At 49.4% G+C, this 14,828-nt stretch overlaps 1 protein-coding gene across 1 annotated transcript in view; it reads left to right on the plus strand.

The window, feature by feature from the left end:
• arid4a (AT-rich interactive domain 4A) overlaps positions 1–14,828 on the plus strand; it is a 27,412-nt gene that overhangs the window by 8,804 nt on the left and 3,780 nt on the right. The window contains 8 exon segments of the mRNA XM_079695331.1: positions 1,696–1,897; positions 5,946–6,391; positions 6,488–6,646; positions 6,774–6,855; positions 6,971–7,160; positions 11,929–11,991; positions 12,331–13,943; positions 13,946–13,980. Of these exon segments, the coding sequence (XP_079551457.1) occupies positions 1,696–1,897; positions 5,946–6,391; positions 6,488–6,646; positions 6,774–6,855; positions 6,971–7,160; positions 11,929–11,991; positions 12,331–13,943; positions 13,946–13,980 (2,790 nt within the window).

Here is a 14,828-nt window from a genome sequence, read left to right on the forward strand (position 1 = left end):
AGTCCTCCCAGTAACCCTCTCCCAGTCCTCTCCTAGTCCTCTCCCAGTCCTCTCCCAGTCCTCTCCCAGTCCTCTCCCAGTAACCCTCTCCCAGTCCTCTCCCAGTCCTCTCCTAGTCCTCTCCTAACCCTCTCCCAGTCCTCTCCCAGTCCTCTCAGTAACCCTCTCCCAGTCCTCTCCTAGTCCTCTCCTAGTCCTCTCCCAGTCCTCTCCTAACCCTCTCCCAGTCCTCTCCTAGTCCTCTCCCAGTCCTCTCCCAGTAACCCTCTCCCAGTCCTCTCCTAGTCCTCTCCTAGTCCTCTCCCAGTAACCCTCTCCCAGTAACCCTCTCCCAGTAACCCTCTCCCAGTAACCCTCTCCTAGTCCTCTCCTAGTCCTCTCCCAGTCCTCTCCTAACCCTCTCCCAGTCCTCTCCTAGTCCTCTCCTAGTCCTCTCCTAGTCCTCTCCCAGTCCTCTCCTAGTCCTCTCCCAGTAACCCTCTCCCAGTCCTCTCCCAGTCCTCTCCCAGTCCTCTCCCAGTAACCCTCTCCCAGTAACCCTCTCCCAGTCCTCTCCTAGTCCTCTCCCAGTCCTCTCCTAACCCTCTCCCAGTCCTCTCCCAGTAACCCTCTCCCAGTAACCCTCTCCCAGTCCTCTCCCAGTCCTCCCAGTAACCCTCTCCTAGTCCTCTCCCAGTCCTCTCCTAGTCCTCTCCCAGTCCTCTCCTAACCCTCTCCCAGTCCTCTCCCAGTAACCCTCTCCCAGTAACCCTCTCCCAGTAACCCTCTCCCAGTCCTCTCCCAGTCCTCCCAGTAACCCTCTCCTAGTCCTCTCCCAGTCCTCTCCTAGTCCTCTCCTAGTCCTCTCCTAACCCTCTCCCAGTCCTCTCCCAGTCCTCTCCCAGTCCTCCCAGTAACCCTCTCCCAGTCCTCTCCCAGTCCTCTCCCAGTCCTCTCCCAGTCCTCCCAGTAACCCTCTCCCAGTCCTCTCCCAGTCCTCTCCTAGTCCTCTCCCAGTCCTCTCCTAGTCCTCTCCTAGTCCTCTCCTAACCCTCTCCCAGTCCTCTCCCAGTCCTCTCCCAGTCCTCCCAGTAACCCTCTCCCAGTCCTCTCCCAGTCCTCTCCCAGTCCTCTCCTAGTCCTCTCCCAGTCCTCTCCCAGTCCTCTCCTAGTCCTCTCCTAGTCCTCTCCCAGTCCTCTCCCAGTCCTCTCCTAACCCTCTCCCAGTCCTCTCCTAGTCCTGTCCCAGTCCTCTCCCAGTCCTCTCCCAGTCCTCTCCTAGTCCTCTCCCAGTAACCCTCTCCCAGTAACCCTCTCCTAGTCCTCTCCCAGTCCTCTCCTAACCCTCTCCCAGTCCTCTCCTAGTCCTCTCCCAGTCCTCTCCTAGTCCTCTCCCAGTCCTCTCCTAACCCTCTCCCAGTCCTCTCCCAGTCCTCTCCCAGTAACCCTCTCCCAGTAACCCTCTCCCAGTAACCCTCTCCCAGTCCTCTCCTAACCCTCTCCCAGTCCTCTCCTAACCCTCTCCCAGTCCTCTCCCAGTCCTCTCCCAGTCCTCTCCTAACCCTCTCCCAGCCCTCTCCCAGCCCTCTCCCAGTCCTCTCCCAGTCCTCTCCCAGTCCTCTCCCAGTCCTCTCCCAGCCCTCTCCCAGTAACCCTCTCCCAGTCCTCCCAGTAACCCTCTCCCAGTCCTCCCAGTAACCCTCTCCCTCCCCTCAGGTACCTGTATGGGTTTGAGGAGTACTGCCGCTCGGCCTCCATCAGTTTCAGAACCATCCATCACAACAACCCCCGTCACCCCCCCTCACCGGCCAATCAGAAGCCAGCGGGGCCCAAGCCTAAAGCGTCTCCCAAGGAGGAGGCAGGGCCTGAGGAGGAAGGGGAGGAGTCGGAGGAGGAAGTGAAGGAGATGTCCCCCCGGGTGAGACAGGAGACCCATCTCCCCCCCCCAATATGTTTATAATGAGTGCTTACTTTTATATTTACATTAACCCATAAGAACCCATGCTGACAGACATCTAAACGTTCTGGAAAGTGGAGGTGGCGGTATGCACCTTAAAGAGGGAAGAAGAAGCCGACTTCAGGCGAGCTTTTTGAGACCTCCCCCGGCTGCGATCGGCTATTCTCGTCTACTTTCGAGGCGAGCCGCAGCTCGTCTCAAACAAGCCTAACATGTCCATGGGCCAGGTCATGTGACTTTGTGTTCCCTTGACAACAGGCTTGTTTGAGCAGTATGAACAGTGTATGAATACACTAGATACACACAGCAGCCTGAGAGCAGTATGAACAGTGTGTATGAATACACTAGATACACACAGCAGCCTGAGAGCAGTATGAACAGTGTGTATGAATACACTAGATACACACAGCAGCCTGAGAGCAGTATGAACAGTGTGTATGAATACACTAGATACACACAGCAGCCTGAGAGCAGTATGAACAGTGTGTATGAATACACTAGATACACACAGCAGCCTGAGAGCAGTATGAACAGTGTGTATGAATACACTAGATATACACAGCAGCCTGAGAGCAGTATGAACAGTGTGTATGAATACACTAGATACACACAGCAGCCTGAGAGCAGTATGAACAGTGTGTATGAATACACTAGATACACACAGCAGCCTGAGAGCAGTATGAACAGTGTGTATGAATACACTAGATACACACAGCAGCCTGAGAGCAGTATGAACAGTGAGGGGTATGAATACACTAGATATACACAGCAGCCTGAGAGCAGTATGAACAGTGTGTATGAATACACTAGATACACACAGCAGCCTGAGAGCAGTATGAACAGTGTGTATGAATACACTAGATACACACAGCAGCCTGAGAGCAGTATGAACAGTGTGTATGAATACACTAGATACACACAGCAGCCTGAGAGCAGTAAGAACAGTGTGTATGAATACACTAGATACACACGGCAGCCTGAGAGCAGTATGAACATTGTGTATGAATACACTAGATACACACAGCAGCCTGAGAGCAGTATGAACAGTGTGTATGAATACACTAGATACACACAGCAGCCTGTGAGCAGTATGAACAGTGTGTATGAATACACTAGATACACACAGCAGCCTGAGAGCAGTATGAACAGTGAGGGGTATGAATACACTAGAGACACACAGCAGCCTGAGAGCAGTATGAACAGTGTGTATGAATACACTAGATACACACAGTAGCCTGAGAGCAGTATGAACAGTGAGGGGTATGAATACACTAGAGACACACAGCAGCCTGAGAGCAGTATGAACAGTGTGTATGAATACACTAGATATACACAGCAGCCTGAGAGCAGTATGAACAGTGTGTATGAATACACTAGATACACACAGCAGCCTGAGAGCAGTATGAACAGTGTGTATGAATACACTAGATACACACAGCAGCCTGAGAGCAGTATGAACAGTGTGTATGAATACACTAGATATACACAGCAGCCTGAGAGCAGTATGAACGGTGTGTATGAATACACTAGATATACACAGCAGCCTGAGAGCAGTATGAACAGTGAGGGGTATGAATACACTAGATATACACAGCAGCCTGAGAGCAGTATGAACAGTTTGTATGAATACACTAGATACACACAGCAGCCTGAGAGCAGTATGAACAGTGTGTATGAATACACTAGATACACACAGCAGCCTGAGAGCAGTATGAACAGTGTGTATGAATACACTAGATACACACAGCAGCCTGAGAGCAGTATGAACAGTGTGTATGAATACACTAGATACACACAGCAGCCTGAGAGCAGTATGAACAGTGTGTATGAATACACTAGATACACACAGCAGCCTGAGAGCAGTATGAACAGTGTGTATGAATACACTAGATACACACAGCAGCCTGAGAGCAGTATGAACAGTGTGTATGAATACACTAGATACACACAGCAGCCTGAGAGCAGTATGAACAGTGTGTATGAATACACTAGATACACACAGCAGTCTGTGAGCAGTATGAACAGTGTGTATGAATACACTAGATACACACAGCAGCCTGAGAGCAGTATGAACAGTGTGTATGAATACACTAGATACACACAGCAGCCTGAGAGCAGTATGAACAGTGTGTATGAATACACTAGATACACACAGCAGCCTGAGAGCAGTATGAACAGTGTGTATGAATACACTAGATACACACAGCAGCCTGTGAGCAGTATGAACAGTGTGTATGAATACACTAGATACACACAGCAGCCTGAGAGCAGTATGAACAGTGTGTATGAATACACTAGATACACACAGCAGCCTGAGAGCAGTATGAACAGTGAGGGGTATGAATACACTAGAGACACACAGCAGCCTGAGAGCAGTATGAACAGTGTGTATGAATACACTAGATATACACAGCAGCCTGAGAGCAGTATGAACAGTGAGGGGTATGAATACACTAGAGACACACAGCAGCCTGAGAGCAGTATGAACAGTGTGTATGAATACACTAGATACACACAGCAGCCTGAGAGCAGTATGAACAGTGAGGGGTATGAATACACTAGATACACACAGCAGCCTGAGAGCAGTATGAACAGTTTGTATGAATACACTAGATACACACAGCAGCCTGAGAGCAGTATGAACAGTGTGTATGAATACACTAGATACACACAGCAGCCTGAGAGCAGTATGAACAGTGAGGGGTATGAATACACTAGAGACACACAGCAGCCTGAGAGCAGTATGAACAGTGTGTATGAATACACTAGATACACACAGCAGCCTGAGAGCAGTATGAACAGTGAGGGGTATGAATACACTAGATACACACAGCAGCCTGAGAGCAGTATGAACAGTTTGTATGAATACACTAGATACACACAGCAGCCTGTGAGCAGTATGAACAGTGTGTATGAATACACTAGATACACACTGCAGCCTGACAGCAGTATGAACAGTGTGTATGAATACACTAGATACACACTGCAGCCTGAGAGCAGTATGAACAGTGTGTATGAATACACTAGATACACACAGCAGCCTGAGAGCAGTATGAACAGTGTGTATGAATACACTAGATACACACAGCAGCCTGAGAGCAGTATGAACAGTGTGTATGAATACACTAGATACACACAGCAGCCTGAGAGCAGTATGAACAGTGTGTATGAATACACTAGATACACACAGCAGCCTGAGAGCAGTATGAACAGTGTGTATGAATACACTAGATACACACAGCAGCCTGTGAGCAGTATGAACATTGTGTGAATATGCTAAGATATATAAAGTATGAAAACGGTAAGCAGTGCAAGTATAGTATAACATATACAGATATGAATTTCATGATAATAAACATTGTGGAACAATGATGAAAAATGTGAATGGAAGTGGCGACGTAAAACTGACACAAAACAACAACAACCTTTTGCCGAGCCAATTGGAGAGTTTAATCAGCAGCACGGGGTAAAACCCACCAATCAGCGCTCAGCTCCAGATATCAGCGAGTCGTTTCCCATCAAGCATTTCACTTCCACAGCCCGTGGAGAGGAACTGCGCCGCCTCGCCGCGCCTCGCTCTCAAGGCTGCGGGTGTCGTTGTCCCGCGAGATTTCAACGTCTCATGTAGGCGAGCCTCCAGAGCAAGTCGGACAAAATGACTAACCATCATGCAACGCACTAGCAAGACGTTGATCGTAATTGCGCAGGTCTGCGTCGGTCTCGCTCGTCTCAAACAAGCCTACTATGTCAATGGGCCAGGCCATGTGAGTTTGTGTTCCCATGACAACATGTCCCAGATGTCCATGGGCCAGGCCATGTGAGTTTGTGTTCCAGCCATATACTGTATGTCACTTTTCAGATCTCTGACACTAGGGGGTGTTTCTTGTCAGACATGTGTTCTATGCGGCACTCTAGTCAGTCTTATGTTCCCCATGATTCTCCCAAAAGTATAATGGCTCCAGCTTCTTACGGGTTAGATGACTTTTTTTGTCTTAATATTCTTGTGTAGGGGAGGAGGAGCCATCTGAAGCCAGAGAAAGGCTTTCCCTTCAGACCAGGTCCAGGATCAGGTCCAGGATCAGGTGGTCCAAGATCAGGACCAGGATCAGATCCAAGATCAAGTAGTCCAGGATCAGGTGGTCCAGGAACAGGTCCAAGATCAGGTCCAGGATCAGGTCCAGGATCAGGTCCAAGATCAGGTCCAGGATCAGGTCCAAGATCAGGTGGTCCAGGATCAGGTGGTCCAGGATCAGGAGGTCCAGGATCAGGAGGTCCAGGATCAGGAGGTCCAGGATCAGGAGAAGGAGAAGGACCAGGTTCAGGACCAGGGTCAGAGTACAGTGAGGAGCTGAGGGAGCTGAGGAGGCGCAGCAACAGGAGGACGGACGACTCTGAGGACGAAGACGATGAAGAAGATGATGAAGAGGAGGAGGATGAGGAGAGGAGGAGAGAAGGGTGAGACAGACGTTACCTGAACAAGTCCAAACAAAGAGGGGGTCAGGAGGGTCGTTTCTGATGTGTGTGTGTGTGTGTGTGTGTGTGTGTGTTCAGGGCAGAGGAAGAGGACGGAGACTCAGTGATGGGGACGAAGGTGAGGGTGAAGTACGGCAGAGGAAAGACTCAGAAGATCTACGAGGCGCACATCAAGAAGACGGACAACGACAACGGGGAGCAGTTCTTCCTCGTGCACTACTTCGGCTGGAACGTCAGGTGAGGGGCGGGGCCTAATGTTTTTAGAGGTGGGGCCTGGTGTTATAGAGGAGGGACATGGTGTTTTTAGAGGTGGGGGTGTGACATAATGTGTGTTGGAGGCGGAGCCTAACTGCTGTCTCCTCAGGTACGATGAGTGGGTGAAGGCGGACCGGATCATCTGGCCGGTGGAGAAAGGCACGAAGAAGAGGAGGAGAAAGAAGGTGAAGGTGAGCTCCTGTGATGTCACTTCCTGTGGGCGGGGAGAGGTGACGGACAGGTGCTCTGGTACTTCTGACATCACTTCCTTTAGAGCAACATGTCTGACAGTCTGTCCTCCTGCAGAACAAAGAGGATGCAGAGCGAGAGGAGCCCCCCTCCCTGCCTCCAGATCTTAAGCCTCCTGGGGGGAGGAGGGGCCGTCCTCAGACCAGGACCCCCCCCACAGCAGGACGCAGCGTCTCAGACACTCCCAGCAGCGAGGGGCGGACCAATGGGAGGATGGAGGAGACGCCCTCCAGCCTCAATGGAGACAGTAAGACACAACTTCCTGTTTAGAGACGAGTGGAGGTCAGGGAGGGTCATCTGAGAGGGTATAGACCAGTTAACGGGGAGGTTAGAGACCAGTTAACGGGGGTAGAGACCAGTTAACAGGACGGGGGTAGAGACCAGTTAACGGGGGGTATAGACCAGTTTTACCAGACCAGTGAACTGGGGTAGAGACTAGTTAACGGGGGAGAGACTAGTTAACTGGGGTAGAGACTAGTTAAGGGGGAGGATAGAGACCAGTTAACGGGGGTAGAGACCAGTTAACGGGGGGTATAGACCAGTTTTACCAGACCAGTGAACTGGGGTAGAGACTAGTTAACGGGGGAGAGACTAGTTAACTGGGGTAGAGACTAGTTAACTGGGGGTAGAGACTAGTTAACGGGGGTAGAGACTAGTTAACTGGGGGTAGAGACTAGTTAACGGGGGTAGAGACTAGTTAACGGGGGTAGAGACTAGTTAACTGGGGGTAGAGACTAGTTAACTGGGGGTAGAGACTAGTTAACGGGAGTAGAGACTAGTTAACTGGGGTTAGAGACTAGTTAACTGGGGTAGAGACTAGTTAACTGGGGGTAGAGACTAGTTAACGGGGGTAGAGACTAGTTAACTGGGGTAGAGACTAGTTAACTGGGGGTAGAGACTAGTTAACGGGGGTAGAGACTAGTTAACTGGGGGTAGAGACTAGTTAACGGGGGTAGAGACTAGTTAACTGGGGGTAGAGACTAGTTAACGGGGGTAGAGACTAGTTAACGGGGGTAGAGACTAGTTAACGGGGGTAGAGACTAGTTAACTGGGGTAGAGACTAGTTAACTGGGGGTAGAGACTAGTTAACGGGGGTAGAGACTAGTTAACTGGGGGTAGAGACTAGTTAACGGGGGTAGAGACTAGTTAACTGGGGTAGAGACTAGTTAACTGGGGGTAGAGACTAGTTAACGGGGGTAGAGACTAGTTAACTGGGGGTAGAGACTAGTTAACGGGGGTAGAGACTAGTTAACTGGGGGTAGAGACTAGTTAACGGGGGTAGAGACTAGTTAACGGGGGTAGAGACTAGTTAACGGGGGTAGAGACTAGTTAACTGGGGGTAGAGACTAGTTAACTGGGGGTAGAGACTAGTTAACGGGGGTAGAGACTAGTTAACTGGGGGTAGAGACTAGTTAACGGGAGTAGAGACTAGTTAACTGGGGTTAGAGACTAGTTAACTGGGGTAGAGACTAGTTAACTGGGGGTAGAGACTAGTTAACGGGGGTAGAGACTAGTTAACTGGGGTAGAGACTAGTTAACGGGGGTAGAGACTAGTTAACGGGGGTAGAGACTAGTTAACTGGGGGTAGAGACTAGTTAACGGGGGTAGAGACTAGTTAACTGGGGGTAGAGACTAGTTAACGGGGGTAGAGACTAGTTAACGGGGGTAGAGACTAGTTAACTGGGGGTAGAGACTAGTTAACTGGGGGTAGAGACTAGTTAACTGGGGGTAGAGACTAGTTAACGGGAGTAGAGACTAGTTAACTGGGGTTAGAGACTAGTTAACGGGAGTAGAGACTAGTTAACTGGGTGTAGAGACTAGTTAAAGGGAGTAAAGACTAGTTAACGGGGATAGAGACTAGTTAACGGAGGTAGAGGCTAGTTAACTGGGGTAGAGACTAGAGACTAGTTAACGGGGGTAGAGACTAGTTAACGGAGGTAGAGGCTAGTTAACTGGGGTAGAGACTAGTTAACGGGGCTAGAGACTAGTTAACGGGGATAGAGACTAGTTAACGGAGGTAGAGGCTAGTTAACTGTGGTAGAGACTAGAGCAAGGGTCAGGAAACTTTTTGACTGGGAGAGCCATAAAAGTCAAATATTTGTAAATATATTTCATTGAGAGCCATATAGTATTTTTAACGTATAATAAATTAAATATGTCTTACTTTTAATGCGACTTCTGGTGCTGCATGGTTTTGCTGATGGCCTTGTAGTCTGGTTCATACGTGGTGAGGTTGAGCTTCATGCAGGCGTTGAGGCGTCCATCAGTTAAACGTGAGCGTAGGTTGGTCTTAATGTTCCTCATATGCGAGAATGACAGCTCACATATGTCGAGCCAAACATGGTCAACACGGCAATACTCACACGCTGCATTGTGTGGTCTGTCACAGGAAGCTCGTTCCAAGTTTTAAGAATCAGCTGGTCTTCAGGTTGAACATTTTTCATTTCTGTCTACTTGTGTTCCCTCGCCAGCTCTGCTCGCTGTCGCGCAAGACTTTCCAACTCTCCATTAAGTGACTTGAACTTACTCATCCACATGTCTGATGCCTTCAGGTCAGCAACTTCCAGCTCAAAGTCTCCGGTAGAGACCCCGGGGATGCATGTCAGGTCGATTTTGTCCACTGCACACTCATGTGGATGAGTGATGAACTTGAAAAGACCAGTGCGCGCACGAAATTCTCCAAAAGGTGCTTTGAATGACTGCAGGAGATTGGACGTGAAGCCAGCTAGCTGCTGGAGATCCAGATGTTGAGTGGAGTCACTTGCTAAGCATGCATCTCTAAATTGTTGCAGTCTTTCAAAGTGCAGAAGACGACCTGTTTCAATGTCCCTGAGAAAGACTTTCAGCTTGCTTTCAAATGCAAACACTGCTTGTTGAAGGGATGAGATTGTATTTCCAATACCTTGCATTTTCACGTTGAGCTGGTTCAGATGGCCAGTTATGTCCACGAGATAGTGAAACTGCAGGAGCCAGTCAGTGTTGTCTAGCTCAGGATGCCTGACGCCTTTCATTTCAAGAAAAGTCCGGATTTCACTCAGGCAAGCTGCAAAACGTCTGAGCACCTTCCCCCTTGACAACCAACGCACGTTGCTGTGTAAAAGCAGACCGGGATAATGATTCCCAACTTCTTCTAACAGAGCTTTAAACTGGCGATCATTTAAAGCTCGGGCAACAATAAAAGTTGACCACTCGAATGACCAGCGACATCACCTCACCATCTCCTGGCCACACGTCTGAGCGCAAAGCGCCTCCTGGTGCAGAATGCAATGAAAACTTAGGATGGCTCTCTTTTCATGTTCACGGAGAAGCGCTACAAATCCTTTGTTCTTCCCAAACATACAGGGTGCACCATCAGTACAGACAGAAATCAGTTTATCCATCGGTAGTTTTTTTTTCTTTAGCAAACTCCATAAAAGACGTGAATAAATCCTCTCCTCTTGTTGTCCCTTTCATTGGCCAAACAGCCAAGCTTTCCTCACGCAGTGTGTCACCTGCAGCGTACCTGGCAATTATACTGCACTGAGATAGATGGCTAACGTCTGTTGACTCATCTAACGCGAGAGAAAAGTATGTCCCGGCGTTTATGTCCTTAATTTGTGTTTCCTCGACTTGATTTGCCATCATGATGCTACGATCGTGCACAGTTCTTGCTGACAGGGACATGTCTTTTATTCGTTTGATTATCTTGTCTTTATTTGGGAAGTCATCAAACAGTTCATTGGCCACATCAAGCATGAATGTTTTGGCATACTCGCCATCTGTGAATGGCTTTCCATTCCTTACTATTGCCAAAGCACCCGCAAAGCTAGCGGAATTCCTGTCACCTTGCTTGGTCCACACGTAGTTGCTGCTGACTCGTCTGCACTCTCCGCTGTAGCTCCTCGCATACCCTTCTCCTGCTGTCCCCCGCTGGATATTTAGATGCAAATGAAGCATGGTGCGTATCGAAGTGCCGCTTTATATTTGACCGTTTCATCGATGCAATTTTATTATTGCATATTAGACATACCGCAGATCCTGCTCTCTCCACAAATGCAAATTCCTCTGTCCACGCAGCCTGGAATGCACGGTAATCATCGTCTTTTTTTCTTTTCACCATCTTTTCCGTTACAAGGGTTGAAGCGGATAAACTAGTTGGCTATCTGGTCAAATAGATTTCTTCACCTTTACAGTGACCCTGACATGCTCGCAGGCCATTGGTTTCCGACCCGACCCACGGGTGACCCGTGAAATTTATCTTCAAAACTAATTTCTGTTTACTTTAAAATGACACAATATTATTAAGAAATATCACAAGTATTTTAAAATCAGTTCCAAACTCATTTTTTTTGTTATTATTATTATTTTTTCAACTCAAAATTATCTGGGGGCCATATGCCGTCACCGGAAGAGCCATATATGGCTCGCGAGCCATAGGTTCCCGACCGCTGGACTAGAGACTAGTTAACGGGGGTAGAGACGAGTTAACGGAGGTAGAGGCTAGTTAACTGGGGTAGAGACTAGAGACTAGTGAACGGGGATAGAGACTAGTTAACGGAGGTAGAGGCTAGTTAACTGGGGTAGAGACTAGTTAACGGGGATAGAGACTAGTTAACGGAGGTAGAGGCTAGTTAACTGGGGTAGAGACTAGTTAACGGGGATAGAGACTAGTTAACGGAGGTAGAGGTTAGTTAACTGGGGTAGAGACTAGAGACTAGTTAACGGAGGTAGAGGTTAGTTAACTGGGGTAGAGACTAGAGACTAGTTAACGGGGGTAGAGACTAGAGACTAGTTAACGGGGGTAGAGACTAGAGACTAGTTAACTGGGGTAGGGACTAGAGACTAGTTAACGGAGGTAGAGGTTAGTTAACTGGGGTAGAGACTAGAGACTAGTTAACGGGGGTAGAGACTAGTTAACGGGGGTAGAGACTAGTTAACAGGCAGAGACTAGAGACTAGTTAACGGGGGTAGAGACTAGTTAACTTGGAGGAATTATAAATGTCCAGCTGTCTACAGTGTTTGTTCTCCTCTTGCAGATACTCCTCGCAGGAGAACCAGGAGAACCTCAGGGATGTACGACTCAGACAGAGCCTCCAACGGTGAGACCACTTCCATTAGCTCATTTATGCTAAGCTACTGTCGCTAAGTGCTAAACATGCTATGTGTAAATAAGAAAGATGTACTTTATTGATCCGAATTTGGGATATGTTTGCGTTTTGCTAACTCAAACTGTGAACATCTCAATAGAAATAACATAGCATTACAAATAGTAGAAAATATACAAGTTGAAATACAAATGAACAGTAACAAAATATAAAGCAGGATAGATATATATCCATAAGTATGTGAGGATTATAAATAGATGAAATGCACAGAGTGAGTCTGAGGCCAGGCAGAGGAGGCTTCAGCTCCACATTCAATCACCTGTTTCTCTGCAGAGGATTCTGGGAACTCTTCAGAGGACAGCGAATCAGAAGACCCGGCTGACAAGAAGCCGTCTCTATGGAGAGGAAGGCCTGAAGCCCCGTCCTGTCCCGAGGAGGAAGAGGAGGAAGAGGGAGAGGAGGGGGAGGAAGAGCAAGAGGAGGAAGAGGAGGTGAAGCAGCAGCAGCAGCAGCAGCAGCAGCAGCAGCAGCAGCAGCAGCAGCAGCAGCAGCAGGAAGAGAGAGAGGTCGCTGACGCCACGTCCACCGATGCTAACAATGAGGCTAACAACGCCGTGGTGACACCGCCTCGTCCCAGCATGCAGCAGGAGACACCTGACAGCCAATCAGAGAAGGAGACGCAGCAGGAGGAGGCGGGACATGAGGAGGAGGCAGTGGAGGCGGCCATGATGCTGGTCCACCTGGAGGAGGAGAAGCTGAGGAGTCCTGAGAGAGACCAGGAGGGGAGGAGCCCCGTCTGCAGGACTCCTCCCCCTGCTACCAAGACTCCTCCCCCTCAGGAGGGGAGGAGCCCCGTCTGCAGGACTCCTCCCCCTGTGATCAAGACTCCTCCCCCTCCTCCCGCAAACAGGACGCCTCCCACTCAAGCCAATACAACTCCCTCAGCTCCGAACATCAAGACACCTCCTCCCCCCACTCAAGCTCCTCCCCCTACTCAAGCTCCTTCCCCCACTCAAGCTCCTTCCCCCACTCAAGCTCCTTCCCCCGCGCACGCTCCTCCCCCCGCGCAAGCTCCTCCTCCCACGCAAGCTCCTCCTCCCACGCAAGCTCCTCCTCCCACGCAAGCTCCTCCCCCCACTCAAACTCCTCCTCCCTCGGCAATTAAGACACCTCCTCCCTCAATGAATTCTCCTCCCCCATCTGTTATGAAGACACCTCCTCCCTCAATGAATTCTCCTCCCCCACCTGTTATGAAGACACCTCCTCCCTCAATGAATTCTCCTCCCCCACCTGTTATGAAGACACCTCCTGAGGAACCCCTCCCCCCTCCCCCTGTGGAGGAGCCTATCTCCCCCCCCAGGCCTAAAGGCCGCCGGTCCCTCCTCTCTGAAACTCCTCCCAGACTGTCCCTCAGCTCCTCCCCTCTGAAGCGTCAGGAGGAGCCCATGGTGGTGCTGCACATCCTCCCCTCCCAGCGCCTGCCCCCTGACTCCCCCACCTCCGACACTGACTCCGCCTCTGAGGAGGAGGGGGAGGAGGAGGGGGGAGAGGAGAGGTGCTCCCCATTGAAGCGTAAAGCCGGGGAGCAGCGAGGGGGAGACAAGAAGCTCCGCCCCGATAGGACCATCTCATCTCCCAAACTCCTCCCCTCCCCCCTGAAGGAGGAGGCTCCTCCCCCTCCCTCCCCCCTGAAGGAGGAGGCTCCTCCCCCTTCCTCCCCCCCCGAGGAGCTGCTGGGCCCCGAGGCTCTGCTCTGCCACGAGGTGGACCTGGACGACCCGGAGGAAAGAGAGAAACCCGAGCACCTCCTCCTGATGATGAGGGAGGCAGCTCCTCCCCCGCTGATCCTCCTCCCCCAGCCTCACATTAGACCCTTCCAGGAGATCCCCCCCACCAGGAGCACCGGGGGGGAGCAGGAGGGAGACTCCTCCCCCACCTCCTCCTCCACCTCCCTGCTCTCCCTGCAGGAGCACAAGGACAGAGGTGAGACTTTAAAGATTGCTTACACCTCAACATGTTTACACCTCGTATACAACATGTTTACACCTCGTATACAACATGTTTACACCTCGTATACAACATGTTTACACCTCGTATACAACATGTTTACACTGTTTACACCTCGTATACAACATGTTTACACCTCGTATACAACATGTTTACACCTCGTATACAACATGTTTACACTATTTACACCTCGTATACAACATGTTTACACCTCGTATACAACATGTTTACACCTCGTATACAACATGTTTACACTGTTTACACCTCGTATACAACATGTTTACACCTCGTATACAACATGTTTACACCTCGTATACAACATGTTTACACTATTTACACCTCGTATACAACATGTTTACACCTCGTATACAACATGTTTACACTGTTTACACCTCGTATACAACATGTTTACACCTCGTATACAACATGTTGACACCTCGTATACAACATGTTTACATTGTTTACACCTCGTATACAACATGTTTACACCTCGTATACAACATGTTTACACCTCGTATACAACATGTTTACACTGTTTACACCTCGTATACAACATGTTTACACCTCGTATACAACATGTTTACACTATTTACACCTCGTATACAACATGTTTACACCTCGTATACAACATGTTTACACCTCGTATACAACATGTTTACACTGTTTACACCTCGTATACAACATGTTTACACCTCGTATACAACATGTTTACACCTCGTATACAACATGTTTACACCTCGTATACAACATGTTTACACCTCGTATACAACATGTTTACACCTCGTATACAACATGTTTACACCTCGTATACAACATGTTTACAC

The sequence above is a fragment of the Notothenia rossii genome (genome assembly GCF_949606895.1).
Source record: "Notothenia rossii genome assembly, contig: scaffold_230, whole genome shotgun sequence".
Taxonomy (NCBI): domain Eukaryota; kingdom Metazoa; phylum Chordata; class Actinopteri; order Perciformes; family Nototheniidae; genus Notothenia; species Notothenia rossii.